Source organism: Perna viridis, chromosome 2 (assembly GCF_037379345.1).
Source record: "Perna viridis isolate PV_CMFRI_1.1 ecotype Kerala chromosome 2, ASM3737934v1, whole genome shotgun sequence".
Lineage (NCBI taxonomy): Eukaryota > Metazoa > Mollusca > Bivalvia > Mytilida > Mytilidae > Perna > Perna viridis.
In genome coordinates, this window is record NC_142446.1 from 44791886 (window position 1) to 44818260 (window position 26375).

The window sequence follows — 26375 nt, forward strand, 5'->3', positions numbered from 1 at the left end:
AAAAGGTCTTATTTAAAAGTAAATGTAGTATAACAGCATACATTTAACTAACACTATTTCTAGGCATTCTTGTGCAGAAATACCAATAGTAATTTTTAGAATATTGGTAAAACAAACACAAAAGAAAATTTAAAATACAAGCTGCATATATTTATTTTTAACAACATTCAATACATTTCATTTTCTATCCCAAATTCTTTGGGTAACCAACCAGATAAGTGAAATCATGAACAAAACCAAATCAGAATCATGGTCATTTACTTAAAAGAAATGTCTATTCTTGGCCTTTGTTGGTCATATAATAGGGTTCATCAAGGTTCTTTCCCAGTGTAGTATTGGGGGCCAGTATCCAATAGTAATCTAAAACTGAGAATTTTCTTCTTATCATTGACTTTATACAAAAAAAATTAATTTCAACCAATCAATAGGGTTAAATGTAAGTTACATTAGAATTCAAGAAAAAATATAGTTTGATTTGATTACCTCTATATGATTCTAAGGCTTGAATACTGATAGATAAAATCTGAAAACTACTTGTAAGGTTGAAATGACTTTGTGTCTTGGGGTATTGCTATATTTAATTTTGGTGTGGAAATACATGTATTAAGTTTCATAATTCAATATATGAAATGTTGAAGAAAAAAAAAAACCTAACGTGTACCTAAAAATGCTGGCAGAAATGAGTAATCATAAAAAGAGAACACAACCATTAGACACAATACTTGTGTTTGATCACTTAAGTCACAACCTTGAAATCACACAAATGTAACAATCATATGTTTACCACAAATAGTTTTATATGTGCGAATTACAACAGGCCTCCTGTCATGTTGCAGATAAGAGTAGCCAAAGGTTAGCTTACATACTCTGTCTGCTAAAAAATGATAAGTCGTGATTAATAACTGCTTCCCACCAAAGGAAAAAATGTTGCTTTAGAAAATGTGTGATTTACAAAAAAAAAAAAACAAAACATTTGAACATTAGGTCATAGAAAAATTAATTAAATGACTTTGGAAAAAAATATTTCTGTGGTTCTTACATCAGCAATATATGTGACTATCAAAAAAATAAAATACATGTATAATAAAAATACTTCTTTTATACATAAGTCATTACCATACATAAATATTACAGCAACTTCATCACATTTGAATGCAACTTTCAACTGTATAATCATTTTTTTACGTCAATAACAAATTTTCACTTTGCCCACGTTTATCTTTAGATATTCAATAATGAAAAAAAAAATCATGCTTTTAGGGTTACAACTTTGAAAAACAAGAGGTTCCCAGGAGCTTGAATCACTCACCTTGTTGAATTTTGACTTTCAAAGGCAATGAATTAAACAAGAAGTTGTCCAACAATTTTGACTCCAGAAGTCTTTGGTAGGACTTATCACAAGATCTTTTCAACTATTGAAACTTTTTTTAATCTATCATAGTTTTCAAGATATTGACTGAAAACTATTAAAAAAAAGTCTTTTTCCCCTTTCAAGGGCAATAACTCTTACAAAGAGTCTGAAGACTTTTGTAGTCCTAATAATATGGATCATTTTAACTATTGAAAGAATTTAGATAAACCTAACAGTTTTTGAGATATATGTGAAAAACTATTGTCTGACTCCTATGTTCTATTTTTAGTAACAGCGGCCATGTTTTTCGACAAATCAAAAATCCCCACATCAGTTCTATGCAGTATACCCCAAGGAACATTCAAATCAAGTTTAGTTTCAATTGGTCAAGTAATGTCAGAGGAGAAGATTTTTGAAAGAAATAACATTAAAAATAGCAAAAATCATTGAAAAAGGGCAATAACTCAAACATGGCTTAACGGATTAAAACCAATATTTGACCAGAGATAGACCTCATCATGCTGAACACTTTAACCCAATGTCAGAATTCAGCTAAACTTAATGGTTTAGGAGATATATGTGAAAAACTGCTGTCTGACCCCTCTGTTCTATTTTTAGTAACGGCGGCCATGTATTATGACGAATCAAAATCCCTTATCAGTTCTATGCAGAAAATCAGCTAAACTTAACGGTTTAGGAGATATATGTGAAAAACTACTGTCTGACCCCCTATGTTCTATTTTTAGTAACGGCCATGTATTTTGATGAATCAAAAATCCCCACATCAGTTCTATGCAGAATACCCAAAGGAACATTCATACCAAGTTTGGTTCTAATTAGTCAAGTGGTTTCAGAGGAGAAGAGTTTTGTATAATTGTTCAAGACGACAACAGACACCAAGTGATGGCAATAGCTCACATGGCCTTTGGCCAGGTGATCTAAAAGCTTAGTCATTTAGAAGCAAATAAAAAAAAAAATGCATTATCTTATTTCAAAGAGCACATCTTTCTATGCAGCACATTGTTTTTGTTGATAGGACAACTCAAAACTTCGTAACTTTTGCTTAGGTAGTGAAGACTTTCCTGCATAAATCAACAAAAAACCTCCTACAATTTATCAACTTTGAAAAAAATGCTTAAACAGTGGTTGCTATTGCATTGATACCCATGTAATTTGTTCCGTATTTGTATAACATCACATTATCTTAGCTTTGCCATTTGTTACTCTTATATACGGCCAAAATCCTTTCCAATACTGAAATTCAAAATAATCTAGAATAAACCAAATGTTCAGCCAATAGTAGGAAAATACAGTAATCAATGTTGTAGACCAACTTAAATATATATGTACTCCCAAAAGTTTATTTCTTTTATTTACTAAAGTATCTTTTTTGAAGTGACTTATATTGAATATATCTCTTAAGATGTGGATAACAAGCATTTACAGCCATTTATTTATTGTTTTTCCACATGGTGACATGCTACAATAAAATGCTTTTGGGGACAGTTATCTATATGTTGTGACTATATTCATCATCCATAAACTATTAACATAAAAATTTTAGATTTTTTTACCTAGTTCACGCTGTTAGTTTCTTTGTGTTCTTTTTTGTTCATTAGTGTTGTGTGGGACTTTTTCTTGGTCTTGTGTATTGTTGGTGGTACCAGCTTTATCCACAGACTTCTCCTAGCTCGAGATTGTTGTATCTTACTTTTTCCTTTCTTCAATATTTAGTGCATTTAAATTATGCACTGACATAATTTTTTACAAAAATCACTCAAGTAAGATATTTAAATGTATTTCACATAATTTACCTTAATTTCTGGTTGATGTCCTAAAAAAATATATCTCAAATAGGCACTGAAAAGATAAAGTATAATTTTTTAAAACATTTATCTTTATATCACTGACAGTTGAAATGATAAGGCAAAATATTGGCAACATCCGATATATTTAGGAGTTTTGAATCATAAATAGCTCAAAATCGTTCTGTCAGAAATAAAGTACCTGAGAAATAATTGACGTTCTAACACATACATAAAGCGGATGTCTGACATGCCCACTTGGTCAAGATTTAATACATAACAACATGATGATGCATCAACCATAAAGATGTTCATGAACAAACTGCATCAACCATAAAGTTGTTCATGAACAAACTGCATCAACCATAAAGTTGTTCATGAACAAACTGCATCAAATTAGTTTGTTTTTATCTGCAAAAACGTATGTCTCCCCTTGTCCCACAAATTATTCTGAGTAGAAATGAAAGCTATGCAAGTGAAGAAATGGTTTCCCAATTTTAGATTATTTTCAGTACAAATTTCTATTGATAAGTTACATCAAAATATAGTTCTTGGATATTGCAAAGGCCTCTTAACAATTATTATATAACACCTGAACAATACTTTCAATGGAGTTGCACTGAAAAGGTAATTTATGAGGATTTTTGGCAATTTCTAAGTTCAAAGGGGCATAACTCCTACAAAAATAAGGGGATCAAGATTTCCTGGTAATGTGCACAACTACATATGATGTTCTTGCTACAAACCACGTTTTGTAACAATTGGTTCAATAATTTGAGAGGAGTTGCACTAACAAATTTTGTGACAGACAGACAGACAACCCAGCAAACACTTTGGGGGAGACATATTTTTAGCATGGAATATTTCCAAATTTTAACAAATAAATGAAATTGAAATTTCAATTGAAAAAGTGTTGGAAAATATTTTAAAGTACAATTTTTTCAACTGAGAATAGCCTTTAATGAATGTGGAACTATAAAACTTGAGTTAACATGAAAAGCATGTCCCTCATAGAGAAAGTCCAAAGTTATATTATTAGTCACCTAGCAGTTCTCTGGGTCACTAAAAAGAACCTTTCGTGATCATCACTCTGTACACAATGTCATTATATAATAAAGAATGTGTGAAAAGTCTATTAATTTACATTTAATGGTTTAAAAGAAGTTGCAAATAAGATGTTACTCCCTTGGTTGCCTGTGATCTAAACCATGTTTTGCATCAGGAAACCCAAAAATTCATTCAGATGGAAAAAAAAAATAGAAAGTGCACAATGGCATCATGTGATAAAGAATGTGTTTAAGTTTCATCAAACTCCATTCAGCTGTTTGAGAGTTGAGGATTAGATTAGGTGACAGATGAACAAATGTATAGGATGGTAACTATATACATACACCTCCTCCTATTCAAGGTGGTGGTATAATAAGAGTACCATAAACATACCTGTATAAAACTGAAAGATAGGTTCCTGTCCCAGCTAAGACATGCCACCATGCATGGAATTCAAATAATGGTGCAAAGGGACCTAAAATCTCACTTCTCCAAAATCTGAAAATTCAATACATATTTAGTGATACTATATGTCTTATATAACCTCCAAAATAAAAGTGTTTTTTTCCTGATGAAAGCTTCCCATTTTGTAAAAAAAAAGTCTCACAAAATGGCAAAACAACAATCCTAAATAAAATAAACTATTTCTCAAGTTGATATGTAGGATATGGTGTTTGTGTTCAAAATTACAGTTCTAAATGTTTATGACTTGTCTTTTAAATGACACCCTCTAAAATATTAATAACTTAACTACAAATTCAAGATTTTTATATGGTTATTCCAAATTTCCAAATTTTACGATGTATACGATGCGTAACTTCCAAACATAAAATATGAGGTGGCTTCGAAAATGGCCAATATCACTGACTTCTATATTTTTCTGCATGCAATTACTTTAAAAGTGAGTGTTCAACAGAGAGATAATGAAAAAAAAAAACAAATTTACAGAAAAACCCTCCAAATTTTGCAACTCATACCAATTTTAACACATGATGTACAATACCTGAACCGATCCATGCAATTAAATATGTGATCGGTCTTCGATCACCAATCAGTTTCCAATCAGTCATCGATCTGTCAAACCGATCCATTAAACCGGTGATCGCATCATGTGACCACTGAGTGGTCAATATAATTTACAGATTCCGTTATTTCATTTGTCAATCGTTCGCATATTTATCTAATATAATAGATTTAAACATCAATTAATTATTTTTATTTTACATTTGTTTTATTTTTTACAAAAGAAAAAATATATGGATTTGATATCTTAAAATTAATTTAAAATCAATATGGTAGTACATTGTGTTCGTTCCAGTAGAAATTCTTAAATTTACATGAACCGATCATCCGTTCTTTTACATAACAAAAACTGCAGTCAGATCGGTCACCGGTCTTTGGTCATCGATCAATCAGTCAGCGGTCATCGATCTGTCAAATAGATGCGCGGATCGGTTCAGGAACTGCACCATGAATCTAAATCAACAATTGCCACAATTCATGAAAAAATATACAAATTTTCATTCAAAGTATACACACTCTGTAAAACACGTAAGATCTGAAACAATCCTAATAACATGTTGTGACATTTAAAACCCATATTTTTTTTTAGTTTTAAAGCTTTAAAGGAGAAAACTTATGTCATTTTGCAAGCCATAAATATCAAAACTAATCTGTTAAATGTTCGTGAAAATTAAATTGAAACAAGATAATTTCCTTTTCTTAATTAATTAATCACGATTTATAATTAGGTTCTTTGAATTTCCCATGCCAATAGGGGCGCCACCATGATCGGTTGAGCTGTGACATAACGAAGTCGGTATGTAAAGAGAAAATAAATAGGTTATTGATTACGACATCCGAAGAAATCACAATTTTGGGACTTTTCCCCTATAATTTCAACCAAAAATAAAGAGATTAGGGCACAACATGTAAGCAAATGTCAGACAACATTGCCGAACAACAGGATTTGCAGTCAGAAGACTAGTATGTCTCAAGAAAATCTAATGGCTACTTCTGAAGAATGTTTGTGTTGCCAGTAAAAAAAACTTCTAAAATATTTCTCTTTTCTCATTCGTGCAATCGTAAGCTTGACAAGACAACATGTTTTGGTGATTAGATAAACAGGATCGTAGAAATATTTACAGAATATTCTTTGTTTACATATTATTTGCACAGTACTTGTATCAGTACCAAACCGACCATGTGACGTCACGAGCCAATCGGAAGCTATTGGTAAAAATCAATGAAATCTGCTTATGATCTTCCTTCAGATAGAAGAGTTCTGCAAGATGCCTATCCACATTTATTTCAAAGACTTCGAACTTTGCATAAGCTTGAGCATTTTATTTATTGCGCATTTTGCAATAAAGGTTATTTATTTTTGTTTACATGCGTATGATTTATCACAAGGGCCTGACTTAATGCAAAAGTGGTCTTTCCCCTTAGAATTCAATAATATGGGATAAAAATGGGTTTCATTTATCAGGGTTTGAAATACATGTGCATTGATATAAAAAGGACTTTAAAAAAATGTATGGTTTAGACAGGTTCTATAGACATTAAGACCATCATAACAAACATCATAGGATGCAAACCATTTTTTAGGGGCTTAAGTTCAATAACTAATACAAAAATTATGCTTCATATCAAAATGTATACAGGCATTTTAGACCATTCATTATACTACTAAGTCTCCAGAAGAGATTTTCCTTAAATTTCAAATTCCAACCTAGCTGATTGGTCAATATTTGAGCTGGGGATTGATTTGAGAAAAGTCTCAAATTGAGATTTATTTTTATGAAAAAGGGCCCAGCTATATAAAGTTTGATGCAATTTAGTCAAATTATTTTTGAGATATGTGGAAAACATTCCTTTTTTCAAGAACAAAAAATCCTTTTTTCAACAAAGAGTATACAAACCTTTTACACCATCATAAATTAAACAATTATGTAATAATAGAAGTTATTCAGATCAGAGTTATTTCAAATCATGATGCAATAACATGTTAACACAAATGGATGGACAGACATTTGTTTAGACAGCTTATGATAACTATGGCTTAATTTAACGACAACTTCATGAAATAAGCAGCTAGCTTCCATTTCAATGGCGCCAGTGATTTTATTTTATGGTAAATTTTTAATATATACTCCCTGACGGAACCTTTTCATCTTTGTATTATACTTACTTAAGACCGCCACAAAAATTTTGATCGATCTCCCAAAGAAAAAATCCTGAGCCATATGTAACAGTCCCTGCAATAAATAGCAATCTTCCTGCATGGAATTTCCTACAATGTAAATGACATAACAATAAAGGATGCCCTAGTACCTGGAAACTCTGCACAGAGATGTTTTTAGGATATGATACAGTCTTTCATCATACTCGTCTGAATATAGCTGAAATATTGATGCTGGTACGTAAAACCCCAACAACCAATCAATCAATCTTCCATCATACTGAAGTAAGATATTTGTACCAACACTATCATTCCACCACTTAAGAAGAAAATCAATTATATACACAGTTGTTTCAAACTTTTAATCTATGTAAACTGTATGAGATGGAACCAAGTCATCTATATTTCAAGCAATATATGTTAATAGTCCATGCAATCTATGCAAAACAGTTAGCCCAATCTGTTTTTTTTAAATTGTAAGTTTTAGTAAGAATCAGACAAAATGGGAAAATCAGAAATATGCATGTCAAAAGCAACCAATTACAATATAATTTCACTCAAAGATGATATTTGGAAAGACTATTATTTGATGATGATCTCTGCATCACTGGATTTGCAATAGAATGTTCGAAAAATGAAGTTTTTGACAGAGTTATCTGCCCTTGAAAAATTCATTTTCAGTGCATTTCAATGAAACTGTAACACATTTTACAAAATAGTATGGAAAATCTTGCCTTTTTTCCCTGATTCTGATATTGCAAATAGTTGAATTAAACTTTCAAAATGATGTTTTTTTCAAACAATGTTTCATTCACTGCCTGATTTTTATAGAGACTGACACTTAATCTTTAAGGAACCATAATAGAGAGATGAAATTAGAAAACATTGAAAAACAAATGGAACTTTCTTCTTTATTGACATAGAATCCAAATATTCCTTTAAATCTGTAAAACCCCTTTATGATAGATACTTTCTAGAAAAGAAGAGGATGCTTACCCTACCGGTGCACCGGTTAATATTGCCAGTTTTGGTGGATTCCAAGTTGCTCATTTGCTTTTGTTTCTTTGTACATGTTATTTCAAGTATTTCATGTTTTTTCTGTCTGGTCTTGGTATTTGGAATATATTCCTGTGCTTAAATCTTGATTCTCTTGATTACTCTATGATAAATTGTTAAATGGAAAGATATTTGAACTGGTATAAAATTGGCCAATAATTATGATTTTATGACAAACAATTGAATTAAAAAATGTGAATGTATTGCTCTTACCTATAATTATTGACACAAACTAAGACCATAGAAACTACTACAAATCCATATGAACACTAAAATAAAAGAAAACAAAAACGATATTTTTTCCATTAAAGCATCCAACATTAAATATCTTCTTATGTAAGAAAAGCTTTAAATTTTTGTAGTTAAAATGTCAATTAAATGACTAAATTTTTTGTTGGGGTTTTAATTTTTATCCACAAAATAAATGTGAAAAACAGAATAATACCCACTCATTGATATTGAGCAGCACCTAAAATTGTTTACAAAATAAGCCCCATCTATATAAAGCCACACACCAACATAATTAAAATTTATCCATTGGGATCAAAGATTTTTGTCACAAAAATTTTCTCCACCATTCCATAAATTGAAAGACAGAAAAGTCCCACAAAGAAGGAAGTGAAAAAACAAATATGTACCATACCTGTATGCAATTACCTGAAAGAACAAATATGTACCATACCTGTATGCACTTACCTGAAAAAACAATACATGTTTGGTTTGGAGGTATATCTGAAAAAAGAAATGATTATTGAATTAGAATTAAAACTTGTATCCACATGCATATTAACAATAAATACTGTAAACATATTAATTTTTGCAGCTGCTAATTTTCATGGATTCTGTCAAATGGACATATTTGCAGGTATCAATTTTCGTGGTTTCAAAAAATGATACACGTTCTATAGTGTTAATACTCAATTTTGCTGGTACTATTTTTCGCTCTTTTCTGTATACTGCCAAAATAGCGAAAATTAGTACACTGCAAAAATTAATACTTTTACAGTTCTTCCATCAAAATCTATCAACAGTTTGCAGCCAATACTGAAAGACAGTGAATTTTAAGTTATCCCAACATTCCAAATCATTTGAGCAGATCTGAGTTGTTATTCCTACATATCAAAATACAAATTACCAAAGCGTGCAATACAAAAAAGACATACAATTAATTAAACAAACAAATGTAAACATACATGTACATGTACTTATTTCCCAACATTACTCTTTAAATAAAATTACCAATATAGCAAAAAAACATGCAAAAAATACTGTTGTTCCGAATAAATTTTTGAGGTATTTGCATATAGCTTACCACAGTTACTAAAATGCAATACAACCATAGGACTATCTTCAATGGTTTATTCTCATGATATCTTGGTTTATCAACCTCTAAACTGAAAAAAATCATATCAACATACATTGTACCCACATATATCATATATATAGAATAAAATATACCTGTACCTTTTTTGTTATGAATTATAAGAGAGATTGTTTAAACTTATGTTGTTCCCCCTATATCACATATCCTGTATCACACCCCTAGACCTATATCACATACCCTGTATCACACCCCTAGACCTATATCACATACCCTGTATCACACCCCCTAGACCTATATCACATATCCTATATCACACCCCTAGACCTATATGGCACACCCTGTATCACACCCCTAGACCTATATCACATACCCTGTATCACACCCCCTAGACCTATATCACATACCCTGTACCACACCCCTAGACCTATATGGCACACCCTGTATCACACCCCTAGACCTATATGGCATACCCTATATCACACCCCTACAAAGAACACACTTGAAGTATAGTTAAAATATATGATATAATGAACATGTAATATTCAGTACTAAACGGCAATCTAACAAGTCAAGCAAAAATAAAATTTTTTTTTTCCTGCTAACCTACCTATCCTAAACATTTTATGGCTATTTTGGACTCAAGCACTGTTAAAGTTCAGATTGTTTCCCCATTAACTCAGTGCATAACATATTTGAAAAATACAATTATTTCCTTACCTACCTACCCTATTTTTTTCTTGCTGTTGAAAGGAAAGAAGACAAAAATTTTTCCTAGTACTTTTCCATTTTTTTATCATCTATAAAATGTACTTTCATGATACATCATTCTTACCAGATAAAACCCAACTAATTCTAAAATACTGCAATCTTTTATCAGAGTCATGTAAAGATTTGAAGAAAAAAATAGCAAGATAAATATCGTTAGTTTTTTTATACTTATTGTTTTTTATTACACGTAACTTCCCAAAATTAAAGTAACAAACAGGAATGCAAATTATTTCTGAATGATTACAGAAAATTACATTGTGTTAAATAAATTTTAAGATTTAGAATTTCCTGTTTTTATGTGTTTCATTTAAAATATTAGTGCTGGATTTAAAGCAAGTAAAACACTGCTACACTAAACTGCATCATATGTCCATCCTCACCTTTTTGTGATTAAAGCTCATAACTCTAAAAAGTCAAACATGACATACCTTTCTTCCATAAAGACAAACATTGTACAAAAATTCATAGTAATCCTTCAAAGCTTTTTGAGTTAATGTATGATTTATATTCCTCAAAACACGTATACATTTTTTAAAAACAATCAACTGATGTGTTTTACTAGAATGATGTTATATAAACAGTTCATTTACCAAAAAAAAAACTTAGATACCAGTACCTTTATAAAAAAAGATGTACTTACTGCGAATAAATGAGAAATGCAGATCCAAATATCATCGGTAGCTCATCAAATAGCTGAAAAGTACCAAAGCACAATGTTACAAGTCAGGAAGTCAGGCAACAAAAAAAAAAAAATAAATAAACTAACATACCCAATAAGCAGCACAGTATCTGCAAGGGTTCAGAAAAAAAAAGGAGGAAAAATTTTGTTTGTATGATGGATGGATGGGTCAAAAACATTATACCCTATGCAACTTCATTTAGATAAAAAACAGAGAAAAAGTCTCATGTGTTTTCACTTTCTGAAGACCCTTTGGTGATCTCTGTAAGTATTTACTATTTCCTATAAGGTTATATAATGGTGCATTTGTTGTGTTTCACCATATCTGTTACTTTTTCTAAAGAAATTCTGTAATTATTTAAAAATTTACTTAAGAATGTACATAAAAGGTTAAATATCAGTGTTTTCTTTTACAATATTTTTTCAAACAATATTTTTTTTCTTTTCTATGTAGACTGAAATTTGCATCTATTATTATACATAGAAAATAGAATTTAACAAAAAACTAAATAATTGAAAGTTGTAAACACTTGATATTTTCCTAAGAAAAAAATTTTTGCAAGTTGCTTAATTTTATCTTACAAAATGTGATGAATAAATCCATGTACATGTACAGCATTTAGTATAAATATGCCCTTAATTCTGTTGAAAAAGATTCCTTTTTTTGATAAGTATAATTATAACACCATGGTTAACCATGCATACTTACCTGCATACTATATAATAAAGTCATATGAAAGCACCAGGAGCCTAAACCTACAGCTGGAAGATAAAACAATGCATAAAGTTATGAAAAGGAATAAATTACATGATTTCCCCTCCTCATGCAAGATGCAAAAAAAATTCATAAGGTTCAATTCAAAATAAAATGCTTCATGGGGCTCATTTTGATACCATGGAAGCCCAAGCCTAAACAGTAGCGGCAAGTATGGACACACACTTCAAACTTCATACAGCTATGTTTTATTGTCCCCTTTCGGCAAATGCCGAAGGGGACTTAGGTTTGCACTCCGTCCATCCGTCTGTCTGTCAGTCAGTCCGTCAGTCACACTTGGTTTTCCGGATTTTTTTTTGTAATGACTCATCCAATTGATTTCATATTTGGGATATAGTCTTATCATGACAAGTTACAAGTTAAGATTGAATGACTTTACGGTTGAATGATTTTTATGGAAGTTATGTCCCTTGGACATACAAAATTTCATAAAATTTCATCTTTTCCAGACTTTTCTTTGCAATGCCTCATCCAATTAATTTCATATTTGTTAGCTAGTCTTATCATGATAAATTACAAATTAAATTTAAATATTATTGCGGCAAAATGGTTTATATGGAACTTATGGCCCTTTGACATAGAAAATTACATAAAATTTTATGTTTCATCATTTTGATGCAAATTGCTGCTGTCATTCTAGAGTTATTTGCCCTTTAATTAATAATAACGAAGTTTTTTTCAACTTTCCAGGTGATAGAAAGAGAATGTCTTTATGCAGCTTTCTGTAATGCAAAAATGTGATTATCTACTGTAAAATGAAGCTCAGGTTTGATTTTGATGAAATTTGCTTTTGCTGTTCAAGAGTTATTTTCTCCTGATTGTTAAAAAATAACACCATCCATTGTTAGTTCACATATATAAAAAAAATCTCATAAAGGCAATGAGTTCAAAGGCCAAAAGGGAACACTGTATTGCATCAGCAATATGTCAGAATGCTTGTTTTAATTAGACATTTGACACCTGTGTGTAGGATAAGAATATGACCCATTTGGCATTTAACTTTTGTCACAACCCTCAAAATCAATCCAAGCCTTTGTTTTTGTGGTCTAATTAAATAAAGACTTATATATTTATATACTCAGGTTATTTTCTGGTTATGATAATGTCCACAGACAATGACAACAATGTATACTACGATGACAGCATGATACAATTATATGACCACATGTTTTGCAGTCTTATAAAAAGATCTAATAACTACATGTACATGTAATAGTCAAGTTATTGTCTGGACATCAAAAAATGATTATTTCTTGCCTCTTTTTGACCCCTCATTTCTTAACAGTTCAAGTTTTTACCCCTAAAATCACTCCCTGATGACCTTTGTAGTATAGAATGGTGGGGAACAATAACATAGACATCCATATGCTTTCACTAGATTTTATACATAGTTAAATTCTATGACATGCTTGTATTTAGGCCCTAATTCCTAAGTGGTTGGGGCCATAACCCAAAATCAATACCAACCTTCCTTTGTGGTTTGAAAACTTGTAAAAAAATTTGATAAAGATCAACCTTCTATTATTAATGTTATCACATGAAAACTGTGTGCCTACAGACAATGACACAGAAGATAAGAACAGTGCCATACTATATTATACAACAGGAATTTTTTTTGCTGTTGTATGAAAATTTAAAAAAAATACACAATTTTCAGTGCAAAATTAAAAAAAAATATACTCATAAAGAGGTACATGTAGTTCAATTGATAGATGCCTAATACAGAGAGTACTTGTAGAAAATATTTAACAATAATGAATCATAAAATATTTTTAAAAAAATCAAGAAGTCCCATTTAGTATCATCCCTTTTCTGAAAAAAAAACAATTCTTCAATAGTTTTTTGCTTCCTCTGCAAAGTACAGTACAATTATCATTTTAAGTCTAAAAATTGGTTATAAGAAATTAATTTATCACATTCCAAGCCAGTGATTAAAAAAACCCATGTGACTTTTTTAACAACCTGGTGGTAATTTAATTTCTACAAGAAATTCCCCACCATTTTACATCATCTAAGTTTTCTACAGATTTCATGGAAAAAACTGATTCTTCTTCAGTCCATTCTTGGTGCAATCCAGATGACAAGCCTAAATAATTCATTTTTTTACTAAATCCCCCCTAACCAATTTCTGTGAAAATCAATCGAATATAAGATTTTTTGCTACATGTACTAACCATTCACCAAAGTTTGAAGGAAATCAGTCAAAAAATGGATGTGCTATCCAGACAACAAGCCCAAATCATTATTTTTTACTTAGTCCACTTTCATAAAAGATTTTATGTCTACTTACCATAGAAAATAAGTTAAAAAAAATGGACCATCCAGGTGACAAGAAATTGTGAGGACCCACTGCTGGATGAACATAATTAAGGGATTTCCCTATATGGGAAAGATCTTATTGTTTTTCTAATGTTTTTTTTTTTTATTCTTTCGTCATTGCAAAATTTTCTTTGACATGATCTCCCCTATTCATCTTTCAAGATATCATTACCAAATTTGGACCATCAATAGAGCTCATTGGGGACTTTTACTAGATGACCCTGTGAAGAATTCCACTATCCATTGTAGAAGTTATCTCCCTTTTATTGGTATTTTTTTTTCAACGTGGTCCCACGAAGTCATTTTTCAGGATATCATGACCATATCTGGTGAACATCTAGATGTCATCATGTTCAATTAGGAAATTACCCTGCTAAGGATTTCATTACCATCTTTAAGAGTTATGTCCCTTTAAAACAGTTTCTTTTAATTGCTCAAATCTTGAAAACCATGAGAGATAGAATAATTCTGGAAACAGCAGATGGCCTAATTTATAAACATAAATTTGTATTTTGTTATCAAACCATATGGGAGTTATATCCCTTGAAATATCATACTAAAGTTTTAAAAATTTATATTTCGAGAATCCCAAGTTGTAGAGACATGGGACCTTCATCAATGATCTTTGGTCTATGTGACCTTTCATTTGCAACTAAAGTCAAGGTCACAGAGTTCTAGTTTTTTCCCCTTTCAACATTTGTTTTGACAAAGCCCTGTTTCGTCATCTTTCAAGATATCATTACAAAATTTGGATCATCAATAGACCTCTTTTAGGACTTTTAATGGATAACCCCGTGAAAAATTTCATTATCCATTGTAGAAGTTATCTCCCGTTTATTAGCGTCTTATCAACATAAGTTTTCTCAAGGTCAAGTAATCCTAAGATGTATGGTGGTAGTTTCATGTCTCTATGATTTCCAGTTCTGGAGTTTGTTATTGCATCATATTTTAATAAGCATTAAGTTCAAAATGAAGTCCGAAATTGCCCAAATTGTTTTTTTTTTAATTTTGTTGCATATGTTCTGCAAATTATCATAGTTTTCAGATTTGAGATATCTTGTCTAGTTTTGGATCCATTGAAATTTTAAGTTTTAAGAGCGGGGTATATAATTCAAAATCACAACAGCCACACAAACGGTGATTCCACAGAATGAAAGATCTGTGCAAGTACAACTGTGACAAAATACCAAGGAACAATATAAAAAACTAACGATACAACAACTTAAAATTTTCATATTTTCCAATGGTTTAATATATTTCATCAATACCTATTTATAGATTTGATATTGCATCATTTTTTCAACTTCGTCGAAGGGGGTCATGTGATATATCATTTTGAAGGTCTAAATGAGCACATTTAAAAAATTAGAGTTTCAACCATTATAAGTCATACAAGTTCAAAGAGCAGGATCATTAAGTGCAAAAATTTAAAGTTATTAGAGGGTAAGGTTGTTGCATATCAAATGAATGCTCTTCAAGCGTACATCCGAAGTATCGATGTTTTGTCTCAAAATATATGAGTTGGATGAGGTCAATGAGTGCAAAACTTGAGTTGTTTATATAGTTAGGCAGCCATGTTTTACCACGGGTCAAAAATCCTTACAACTGTTCCATGCAGGATATCCAAGGAACATTCATACCAAGTTCAGTTCCAATTGGTCAAGTATTGTCAGAGGAAGATTTTTGAAAGAAATAACATTAAAAATCAAATTAAAGGTCATAATGTGTACATCTCAAATGTGATTTTTTTTTTTATACAGAAAAAGAACCCATTTGGGGTTAATAAGTGCAAATTCTTAAGTTCACAGAAAGTAGGGTTTTTGTATATCTAAGGAAATGTTGTCCAGTTTACATTACAAAAATCATGATGGAAACATTGGCAATTGCATTTGACAAGGTCACCAAGTGCAAATATCAAACTGTTGTAGAAGGTTAACATTTTATGTATCAAACAAAATGCCTTAAAGTGTATATCACATTGAGAAAGTTTTCAAGGGAAAGACTTTCAATTGTTTAACAAAATTGTTAAACAAACAATTGACATACTAGTTATTTGTGAAATGTTATCTTTCTCAGAGACCAGAACATGGGAAAGAAGGCAGGAATAAAATTTACTAATTTAAAAAAAACGTATTTCTTTTTACACTAAAGTTTCTAGTTCTTTCTATGTGAATCATTTCCTGTCTACTTCATCAATTAATTTCAAACCAACATTTACTTTTTAGAAAACAGGAATTTGTGATCTCTAATGAATGAACATTTTTTTAAACCAAATTTGGCATGTGCCACCCACTTCCTGAGTCTTCCATGGATACCCTCTTAAGTCAAAAGGACAAAAAATTATTTGAAAAAAGTTTTTTTTGTTTGTTGAGTATGGGTCTTTTTATGAGTAGGTAATGTATAATTTTATTTAAGGCCTAGAATATCTACTTTTAGAGACGATAATAAACACATAATACAAAAAAAAATGCAAAATATAAATATAAAAGGTGTTACAATATTTCAACATTGACATCCTTCATTTCATTCATGTACATGTAAATGCACAGTCAATTTTCTAAATGACTATTATACTTAACAAACATATACATTGAGCAATACATGTATATTTTGTTCAATAATACATGTACATCTTTTTTATCAATGTCATACAGTATTATTCCATTATGATAAAATTTCAGTATTTGGGACTATGTGTACTATCAACAGTTATAAACTGTTTTATTGCTCAATATTGTTACATATGTTGACCAATTATTTGATCCTACATGTATCTGTAATATTACTAGGTTATTACATGTCTGAAAGTATTATTAAATAATCTGTCTGATCTGAAGAACTTCATTAATTAGTTTAGTTCTTTGGGTTGTTTATCACAAGTTAAAGTACTATTAGGTGTGATGTTCATGAAGGTAGACTTTGACCTTTCCACTTATAGTTCACTTGTAATTTTGTAGGAAGTTCAATCCTACATGTAGTTATACAGTATAAGAGGTTATGATACATATATCATAGTGGAAAAAACATGTTTAAAAAAAGTGACATCCTCATGAAACTTTAAAAAATAAATAAGTAAAATTCACTTTTTTTAATTTACCTACTGGGTCACTGTATATAGAAAGGGCTTAAAAAATAACCCAAATCATAAGTACAGTGTTAGTGAGTATTAAATGTAGTGTATCATATTTTTTATTTGTTTGAAGAAAAACAAAATTGTGACAATTAGTGCTTGTAAAGTTGAAAGGGTATGCACATACACGAATATTAAAACAAGATAAATTGTCCAAATTACAAGTGTACTACACAAGCAAAATTTTGAAGAAACCAGGATGGTCCTGCTCTTGCTACCACTTCCCACTTAGTCTTACTTGATAAGTGGTGGGGAGAGGGTGAGAGTGGCTATGGATTTCTAATTCCTAATTAATTGCATAACTTCAATAGGCACAGCTTGATATGACTGCAGAAATTGAACCCTGAACAGTTGGGGCAAGTATGGACACAACATTCAAGCTAACAACAGGCTCCCTGGAGCCTGAATCGCTCACATGGTTAAATTTTGGCTTTCAAGGACAAGGAATTTAACAAGAAGTTGTCCAACAATTTTGACTCAAGAAGATTTGGTAGGACTTATCATATGGATCATTTTCAGCAACTGACAGTTTTTTTTTCTATCTATCATAGTTTTCAAGATACTGGCTGAAAACTGTAAAAAAAATGTCATTTTTCCCTTTTCAAGGGCAATAATTCTCACAAGGTGTCATCTGACAACTTTTATCCCTTGAAAACTTTTGTAGGCCTTATAATAAGGATCATTCCTGCAACTGAACGAATTTGACAAAACCTTACAGTTTTGGAGATATACAGTTTGTAATATGCAGAAAATGACTGTCTGACCCCTATCTTCTATTTTTAGTATCGGCAGCCATGTTTTTCCACGGGTCGAAAATCCTTACAACAGTTCCATGCAGGATATCCAAGGAACATTCATATCAAGTTTGGTTCCAATTGGTCAAGTAGTGTCAGAGGAAGATTTTTGAAAGAAATAACATTAAAAATAGCAAAAAAACATTGAAAAAGGGCAATAACTCCAACATGGTTTAACAAATTAAAACTAAATTTGATCACAGATATATCTCATCATGCTGAACAATTTTATTGGTCAGAATTTGGCTTATCCTAACGATTTTGGAAAAAACATTTGTATATGCGAAAAACTACTGTCTGACCCCTATGTTCAATTTTGAGTTATGACAGCCATTTTTTCCACAGATCAAAAATCCACACAACAGTTTTATGCAGAATACCCCAAGAAACATTCATTCTAAGTTTCCTTCCAATTGGTCAAGTAGTGTCAGAGGACAAGAGTTTTAAAATATTGTTAACGACGACAGAAGACAATCAACAGATGCCAAGAGATGGCAATAGCTCAAATGGTCATCGGCCAGGTATTAAAATTGATACAGCTCTGAATTTGATTCCAATTAAATAAGAATTTGACCAAAATCAAAGGGGCCTGTTTTTTTATAAATGGTTCCAGTTAAACCCAAAAAATCCAAGCCTTCCTTTGGAGGTATGGCACTAGAACAATTTCATAAAAATCCATTAACTTTCAGTCCAGTTATTGTCCAGATATTATGAAAATGCTTGTTTCTGGCCCATAATTACACAACAGCTCCAGGTCACAACATCCAAAATCAAAGCTAGTCTTTCTTTTGTGATATGGCACCTTTTGGTATATTTTCAAATAGAACCTTCTCTTCTATTCAAGTAATTGTCCAGGCATAATGAAACCACAAGTTTCTGGCCCCTGACTATTTTTAAATGGTTCTAGTGGCAACCTCTAAAATCAATCCCAGTCTTACTTTTATAGTGTGGTAACTTGTTGTACAATTTCAAAGAGATCCATTTATAATAAAGTCATTGTCAGATTAACATGAAAATGATTTTTTCTGGCTTCTTATTTCTAAAAACTAATATTTAAACGTGAAACCAAATTGCCTACGGGTGCGGGACTTTCACATCATGATACCACTAATTACAGCAATTTTTTTTTTTGTTTAAAAGGTATTTTCATAATTTAATTCTAAATGATTCAACTCAAAATTAAGACCTGATTCAAACTGAACCGATTATTAAGTTTCAATTTTTTAATCACAGACTGCTGACCAATTGATCTCCATGATGTCACAGCACCAATAAAAAAAAGACCTGGGATTTTCAAAGACAACCAACCAATCACAATTCAAATCAAATTACTGTTCGATAACATAACAACTGAGTAACTCCCAAAACAATAATAAGAAACTTTGGGAAGAGAGACACAAGCTTTGAAAAGGCATTTAAGCACATCTAGTCAAAACAATTTGTATCCACTTCAAAATATGACGGATTAAACTTTAATTGGACTACATTTTGTATTTCATGTTTCAAGAAATCCTTCAATGTAATAAAAAGAAATTTAAAAGGAATTTTTAGGTGGTACACATACATGTAGTTGTCACATTTACATGTACATTTTTATGCATGACCAAAATCTTTTTTTGGGACCTTCTAAAAGGCAAAGGGGATCACTGAAAGGATATAGGATAATTCTATCCATTTTTTTTGCCTGGTTTAAGACAATGGTATCTTTTCAATCTTTATACATACTGAAAACAGAGCCATTACACCACTTGTAGCGTTCTTCCATTTGGTCAACAATGGCAAAATATAAAGCAGCTATGGATGGAATGATGAACACCAGGTTACTCACTGTGTTCCCTGAAAAATCACAGGCATCAATATATGGATCTGATTTTCAAATATATGTACATTTAAATAAAGTGGGTCCAAAAAATAGCATTTTAATCAATTCAATCATATACCAGGTAAATGTACCAACAAGGAAATGATTGATACTTTCAAGAATAAGAGACCCTTTTCTTTTCTAACTGATACATGTATCCTACTAGTAATTTGCATACTTTTTGATATTCAAACCATGTACAAATATTTAGCCAGGCTTAAACTTTTCCTTGGATATGTAAATAACACAGTACAAGATTGCTTTTATTTTTTTCTGAGATCAAAATTTGAAGGTTTGAAGGGATACATTTTTTAAATGATAAAATTTTGTCTCAGAAATGCAATGCCATTTTTTTTTTGAGTAACTTTGTTATTACATGTACCTTTCATTTGCAGCTAAGTTTTGAAAAGGATATTAATTGCTAGTAAGTAACTGATGTAAAATCAAAAGATCAATATCAATTAGACCAACATGTACATTTTGTAAGTATAATTGAACTGTTTAAGAATATACAAACCCACATAATGTACATTTGTACAAAAAATGTACAATGTTAATGTCAGACTACTAATTTATTATAGTAATAAAAAATTAAAACTTTTGTCACGAGTAAAATAAGTGGTATAGAAATTATGTACAATGTGCAACCACTTTTACATGTTGTATCATATTTTTTTTTAAATACTTATCAAAGTCTTCTTTAATTCATTAAGCCACATACATCGTAATCAGTAGCCATCTGACAGAGCAAAATAATTTAAAGTCATTAGTGTAATAATCCCTTTTGGGATTTGGCCCTGGAGAAGGTCAAATAAAAAAATATCTCTTCAGCGCCAAATCCTAAAAGTGATTAATTAGTTTAATAGACCCTTTTGTCTTAACTATGTGAAAGTCTTTATGCATACCTAATATATGCATACATGTATCTTTTTTTCACATGTAGCTTAGACTGCTTTACAAATTGTAAATCTGTTACAGTCTGTGAACATTTCTTGAGAAATACATGTACATGTAAACTGGTAAATGAACGCATATATACGGCCTAGCGATTCATGTAATAGTAAAGTACAACTTACAAAATTCTGCAATATATGTAGTTACACTGTAATTTTCTTCACACCAATCTATGGTTGCAGTAGGAATACCCCAAAATCCACGAGAAAGGTCCAGAGGAGGGGCCATAATGAATTACTAAACTGCTAAAAGTTACACGACAGACAACCGTTCAAGACGAAACTCTCAGATGCTACACTAGAACTTTTTAAGCTCTATTTTTAGCAATGCATATTAAATTCAAAGCCGTCCTATCTATTAACCATTTCTATCCCAGTTGTCATTATTTGTAAACAAACAAACATGCAGCGTTGGGTAGCAGACAACAAATAATAAACAGGAAGTGAGTAAATTGTGATAATAACCAGCCCAAAGGCGGAGAATCGTGTCATTGGGGTTCTAATTTAGGTTACAGACCACCAATTCAACCAATGAGCATTTGGAACGTACGCAAAAAGAGTCCTACGCAGAAATTACCCCTGTTCCTCATAGTGCTGTGAAAAAAGTTCTCATCTCATTTGAAAAATTTAAACAGTTTCTGAAAGGAAAAACATTTCTGTACATTTTATAGGTGCATTTTGCTTCTTGTGATGTGAAGCCTTATCTCCATAATGATTTCTAAGTATACCCGTATCTTGTGAAAACACTGGGATTTCCCATGCTATTTATAGACACTTCACTTCCGGTGACCAGTACTGCACTGCAAGTCTGCTAACCCCACATGCCATTCTGAGGATTGTGAGCTGACATATGTAGAATCATGCTGATATATAGTCCTCTGCGGTTTAAAGTTAAGGTAAAGTCCAGAGAAGCTATTGAATATTGTGAAATTAGCATAGAAGCCTATGGGAAGTGGAATTAGTGGTTTTTAGCCTTCTAAGTGGGTTATCAGGGCTCTGATGGGTTATATAATTTATATAAGTTAAATTCTTATATAATCTATTTTATATAATTTCAAGAACATTGAACATAGTGTTTCTGATCGGGTATTCTCATTATTATACATGTACATGTATCATAATGTTTTTTTGCTTTTCTTGTGTTACTCCTACAACGTAAGAGGTTGAAATTCCGTTCCTCCATATCCCAACCTCTTACTTCCGAGTGCCAAATTGCATAACGCTCGTTCCGCCGTTCCTTGAAATCGGCAGAATTTTAGTAAACTATTTTCCATTGAAAACGTTTTATACAGTTTCTTTACCATTATACGGGAGAAGGAGACTGAACTAAAGAAAAACAATGACCTACCTGATGAGAAAATCCAGAATCCTGGAAATCCTTTGTAAAAGCAGTTAAAATGAACTTCATTTTTGGTTTTTAGCTTTTTGAGTGTGTAATTCCGGTTGATAAAATTACGAATTTAAAAATTTGCGAAACGAACATATCAAATTAACCAACGAATTACCTATACCAACTTTAAGTTCGTTTTGTCAAAAATATATTGTATTTCGTAAAATTAGTGACCTAATTTAAAATTGCTGGTCATTTTGACAACTGTCTTCATTACAAATATTTTCTAGTTATTTAACAAATTTTTAGGATTTTTGTCGTTCGATTTCTGGTAGGTTAAACTTCTTTTATGTAAATAAAACACACAAAGTATTTTAAAACACATGTTTAGCTAATTAACATTTGCGGTGGCTTTCAACATGTCAGATGCTAGAGGTTAGGATGGCACCAAGTCAGAAAATAGATTGCCATACAACCTCTAGCATTGCTGGAGTATTATTGTGTGTGTGTATTTTTTTACCACAAGCACTAGGGTTTGAATTTGTGTATGGGTTTTACCGTGCGACGAACTGAATCTGTATTCACTAAAAAATGTCATTGTATTATCTTTTCCTGTAATTTTTACAAGGATTTGGGAAAAAAATAAATTGAAAATAAGAATTAAATATTATTTGTTAACGTTATTAATTCCAGTTGTAAATTATAAACAAAAAATGAAAATTAATAGTCCTTTCTTTGAAGCAGTACGCTCTACAGTACTTCATCAACCCATAAAAAATTCTTTGAAAATACACCAGACTGTATATTTATGTTTTTGTTTTTGCTGATGTTGAAAACTTTTCTTGAGTGCCAATACATCTGAAGACATGGTATGATATGCATAAAACTAAAGTAACACATTTCTTTATTATTTTGTGTATCTACTTTATCATAGTAGTTTTAAGCAAATACAATACAACCAAAATGCAATTTTTTAATCATTTAGAACGAGGATTGGAATTGATATTGCAGTCGCCAGAGCCTGCATGTAGATTTGTTAAGTCTTTTATGTTATCTCCTGCAATTATCTCTTACGCCGCCTCATGAACTGTCCTATTGACGTATACTGTTAAAGCTCTAATGCAAATACACATGACATCTTTACAGTTAATTCTTAAATATCAAGCCAAGGTTAATTCCATGTAATATATGTCAATAAACAAATTTATACACCCTCTTATGTTGTCATTTAAAACAAGTAAATCTTTAACAGGACTGTTGCTCTTTCTATAAGCATTTATACCCATAAACCAGCCTTTGACTATGACTACAAATGCAAAAGATACACAAGAAGCCATTTGAAGTGTTGTATGCATATACATAGTCATCCATCCTAGAAATGAAATTTGAATACCAAACATAAAAGCTTCAGATATTTCAGGCATGGCGGCTTCAATTTTATTTTCAATGTAATTACAAATTTCAATTAAATTCAATTTTTCAGCACCGTAGACCGCTCGGCCAGCTAGGCTATATTAATATATTTTAGGTCTAGGGCACTGGACTTTGTGCAGGCGGTGTTGCCATAGATGTCGCAGCGGTACGAGTTCGAGTCCCGCGGAGGAAGCGACCAAAAATTTGCATCGCAAATTGGACAGTACTAACATCGTTGGGAATTTTTCAGATATTAATTCACATTTAGCCTTGACAATTTAGTCACAGAATAATGGTTTTACCATTAGTGTAGCAAAATATATATATATAGTATAAGCCTCTTTTAGATGTTAAGGGACTTTTAAAGATTGCTGTAGTCATATCATAATTACTTTGTGGATTGAAATAATATTATTTATGGACTAGGTGCACCGTAAGGGTATGTATGCGTCTTTTGCCTATCAAATCCTACATTAAGCACGAACTCTAAACGATCTGGAGTGACAAATGATATAAACTGTAAATGTGGTATCTTAAGAGCCATTCTCTGTATGAATCAAAATCACGTGGAAACTTCAAACTTTCAATTTTTTTATAATTACTAAAATAAGTCCATATGACATCATCAAATTATGGTAATTTTTGATTTTTGCAAACCTCCTGCAATGGAAACCAACCCTTAATGTCTACCTTAACTTCTCGCGATCTGTCGTAATGGTTGTATGTGTGTTGAAGTGTATGTGCTTGTCATTTCTGCCTTCAAACTCATCAGTGACTAGCACCAGTCATGCTGTGAAAAGGGAGCAAATTATGGAAGTCTTCCTGCCAGGTATAGCCTCTCTACAACAAGACCACTGTGGCCAGATATAGAATCCTCAAGGTGACAGATGGAAACTGGGCACCTCACGATTCCCGGCAAAACCACTTGGTCTCGGATAAGTCTAGGCACCTAGATCCACGCCATATCAGACCCATCGGTGTGTGGATATGCCTTGATGCCGGCAAACCTAGACCCCAGCTATTGGTTAAATGCCCAACTGCCTTGTTGATAACTTTGGAATATTCAAAGGCTTTGGAAGTAAATCCAATCAGTAAATCCGGATAGATGTAACTCGTAAGCAGAACCTCAATCGTCTTAAAAATGGAAAACCTGTACAGAAAAACGCTAGCTTGTAAAAGAATTTTATTACAGAAACGACTACAGAAGAACTCGTCAACGGCTTTAGATTGAGGCAAAAACACAAACCCAACCACGAGGACAATATATGATGCGAAGTTCTCACCAAAGTATACCCTAGCAAAATTGAGACTTGGAATTTACAAACATTGTATCAAAATGGAAAGAGTTTGCAAGCTTCCAACAAATGGACAGATACAATATTGAAATTTTAGAAACACTAGTAAGTGAAGTAAGATGGAATACATCTGGCATGACAACACTTTCCACTTGTCATACCATCATTTTTTTAGGCAAAAGCCACACCACTGGTAAAAGTGTTGGATTTCTGCTTACCAAAAAAAAAAAAAAAAAAAAAAAAATGCAAAACAGTCTCTCTTGATTACTGTGTAACCTAGGATCATCACTGCCAGGTTTGACAACAAATTCAGAAAACAACATTAATTCAAATTTACTTACCAACAAACAATGCAGATGGAGAAGATAAAGATTACTTCTACAACTCACTGCAAACCACTGTACACTCTATCAAAGCGAGACATCCTCTTGATAACTGGAGACTTAAATGCAAAAGTTGATACAGACAGGAAAGGGAGAGAAAGAGAAGGAGAAATGTGACTAAATGAAAATGGAGAACTATTCGCTGATTTGTTGTACCATAAACAGTCTAGTAATAGGTGGTTCACTTTCTCTCATGAAAATGTCACAAATTAACATGGGTTAACAACTGGAGATGCAGAAAACCAATTTGATCATATTGCCATATCCCTGCGGTGGAAGTCATCTATGCAAGATGTATAGAATAAGAGAGGAGCTGGTATAGCATCAGATCACCACCTATTTATTGCCAAGCTAAAACTAAAGCTACTTTCATTCAAAAGAACACTGACAAGGAGAAAGAAATTGAACTATTCAAAGACCAAAAAATTGTGCAAGACTTACAGCTTTCACTTCAAAATAGATTTAGTACAGTAGAAAACCTGCACGATGACAACTCCAATATCAGCACTGCATTGGAAATAACTAGGGATTCCATTGTTCAGTTATGTTGCTACAAGATTGAAGTCATCACTACAGAAGTTTTATGGTCGTCATCATGAACTCGTGGATCGTTATGATGTATCCATCAGCATCATGAAAACTGATTTATTCAACGGGTCATAGTTTACCTTTCCTCGTTTGTCTACCGCGGACTTGACTTTTTATGAGCAACTCGGCGGGTGTTTCTAGAAAAGCAGAGGACGCTTACCCTACCGGTGCACCTGGTCCATGCTCCCAGTTTTTAATGGAGTCTGAGTTGCTCATTTACTTTTGTTACTTTGTATGTATGATTTTAGTTACTTTATGTCATGTGATATCAGACATCCATTGTTTGAAGTATCTTCACATGACTGAAAGAGTAATCAAGGGAA

The 26375-nt window shown here is 31.8% G+C and overlaps 1 protein-coding gene across 2 annotated transcripts; it reads right to left on the minus strand.

The window, feature by feature from the left end:
- Positions 1-255: 255 nt before the first annotated feature.
- On the minus strand, positions 256-21490 carry LOC148625288 (alkaline ceramidase 3-like). 2 transcript variants are annotated; one of them, XM_088568758.1, is made up of 12 exons: positions 21167-21420; positions 19955-20065; positions 11921-11973; positions 11173-11225; positions 9753-9834; positions 9137-9172; positions 8654-8709; positions 7394-7495; positions 4597-4701; positions 3166-3211; positions 2516-2605; positions 256-366 (listed from the first exon to the last, which is right to left on the minus strand). In XM_088568758.1, exons 1-11 carry the CDS (start codon positions 21270-21272, stop codon positions 2546-2548), a joined length of 810 nt encoding a protein of 269 aa, XP_088424884.1. In that variant the 5' UTR covers positions 21273-21420; the 3' UTR covers positions 256-366; positions 2516-2545. The 2 variants fall into 2 exon arrangements, with proteins under 2 accessions (XP_088424884.1, XP_088424883.1); XM_088568757.1 differs by lacking the exon at positions 256-366 and having other exon boundaries at positions 582-2605; positions 21167-21490.
- Between the last annotated feature and the right edge of the window lie 4885 nt (positions 21491-26375).

What these genes read in the sequence shown, in the direction of transcription:
- LOC148625288 (XM_088568758.1), bottom strand. Translation starts at nt 21,272, where the DNA reads ATGGCCCCTCCTCTGGACCTTTCTCGTGGATTTTGGGGTATTCCTACT. An exon ending in CTTTATTATATAGTATGCAG is followed by an intron (nt 11,226 to 11,920) that starts GTAAGTATGCAT and finishes GGTACTTTTCAG; the next exon opens with CTATTTGATGAGCTACCGAT. An exon ending in AACATGTATTGTTTTTTCAG is followed by an intron (nt 8,710 to 9,136) that starts GTAAGTGCATAC and finishes CTTTTATTTTAG; the next exon opens with TGTTCATATGGATTTGTAGT.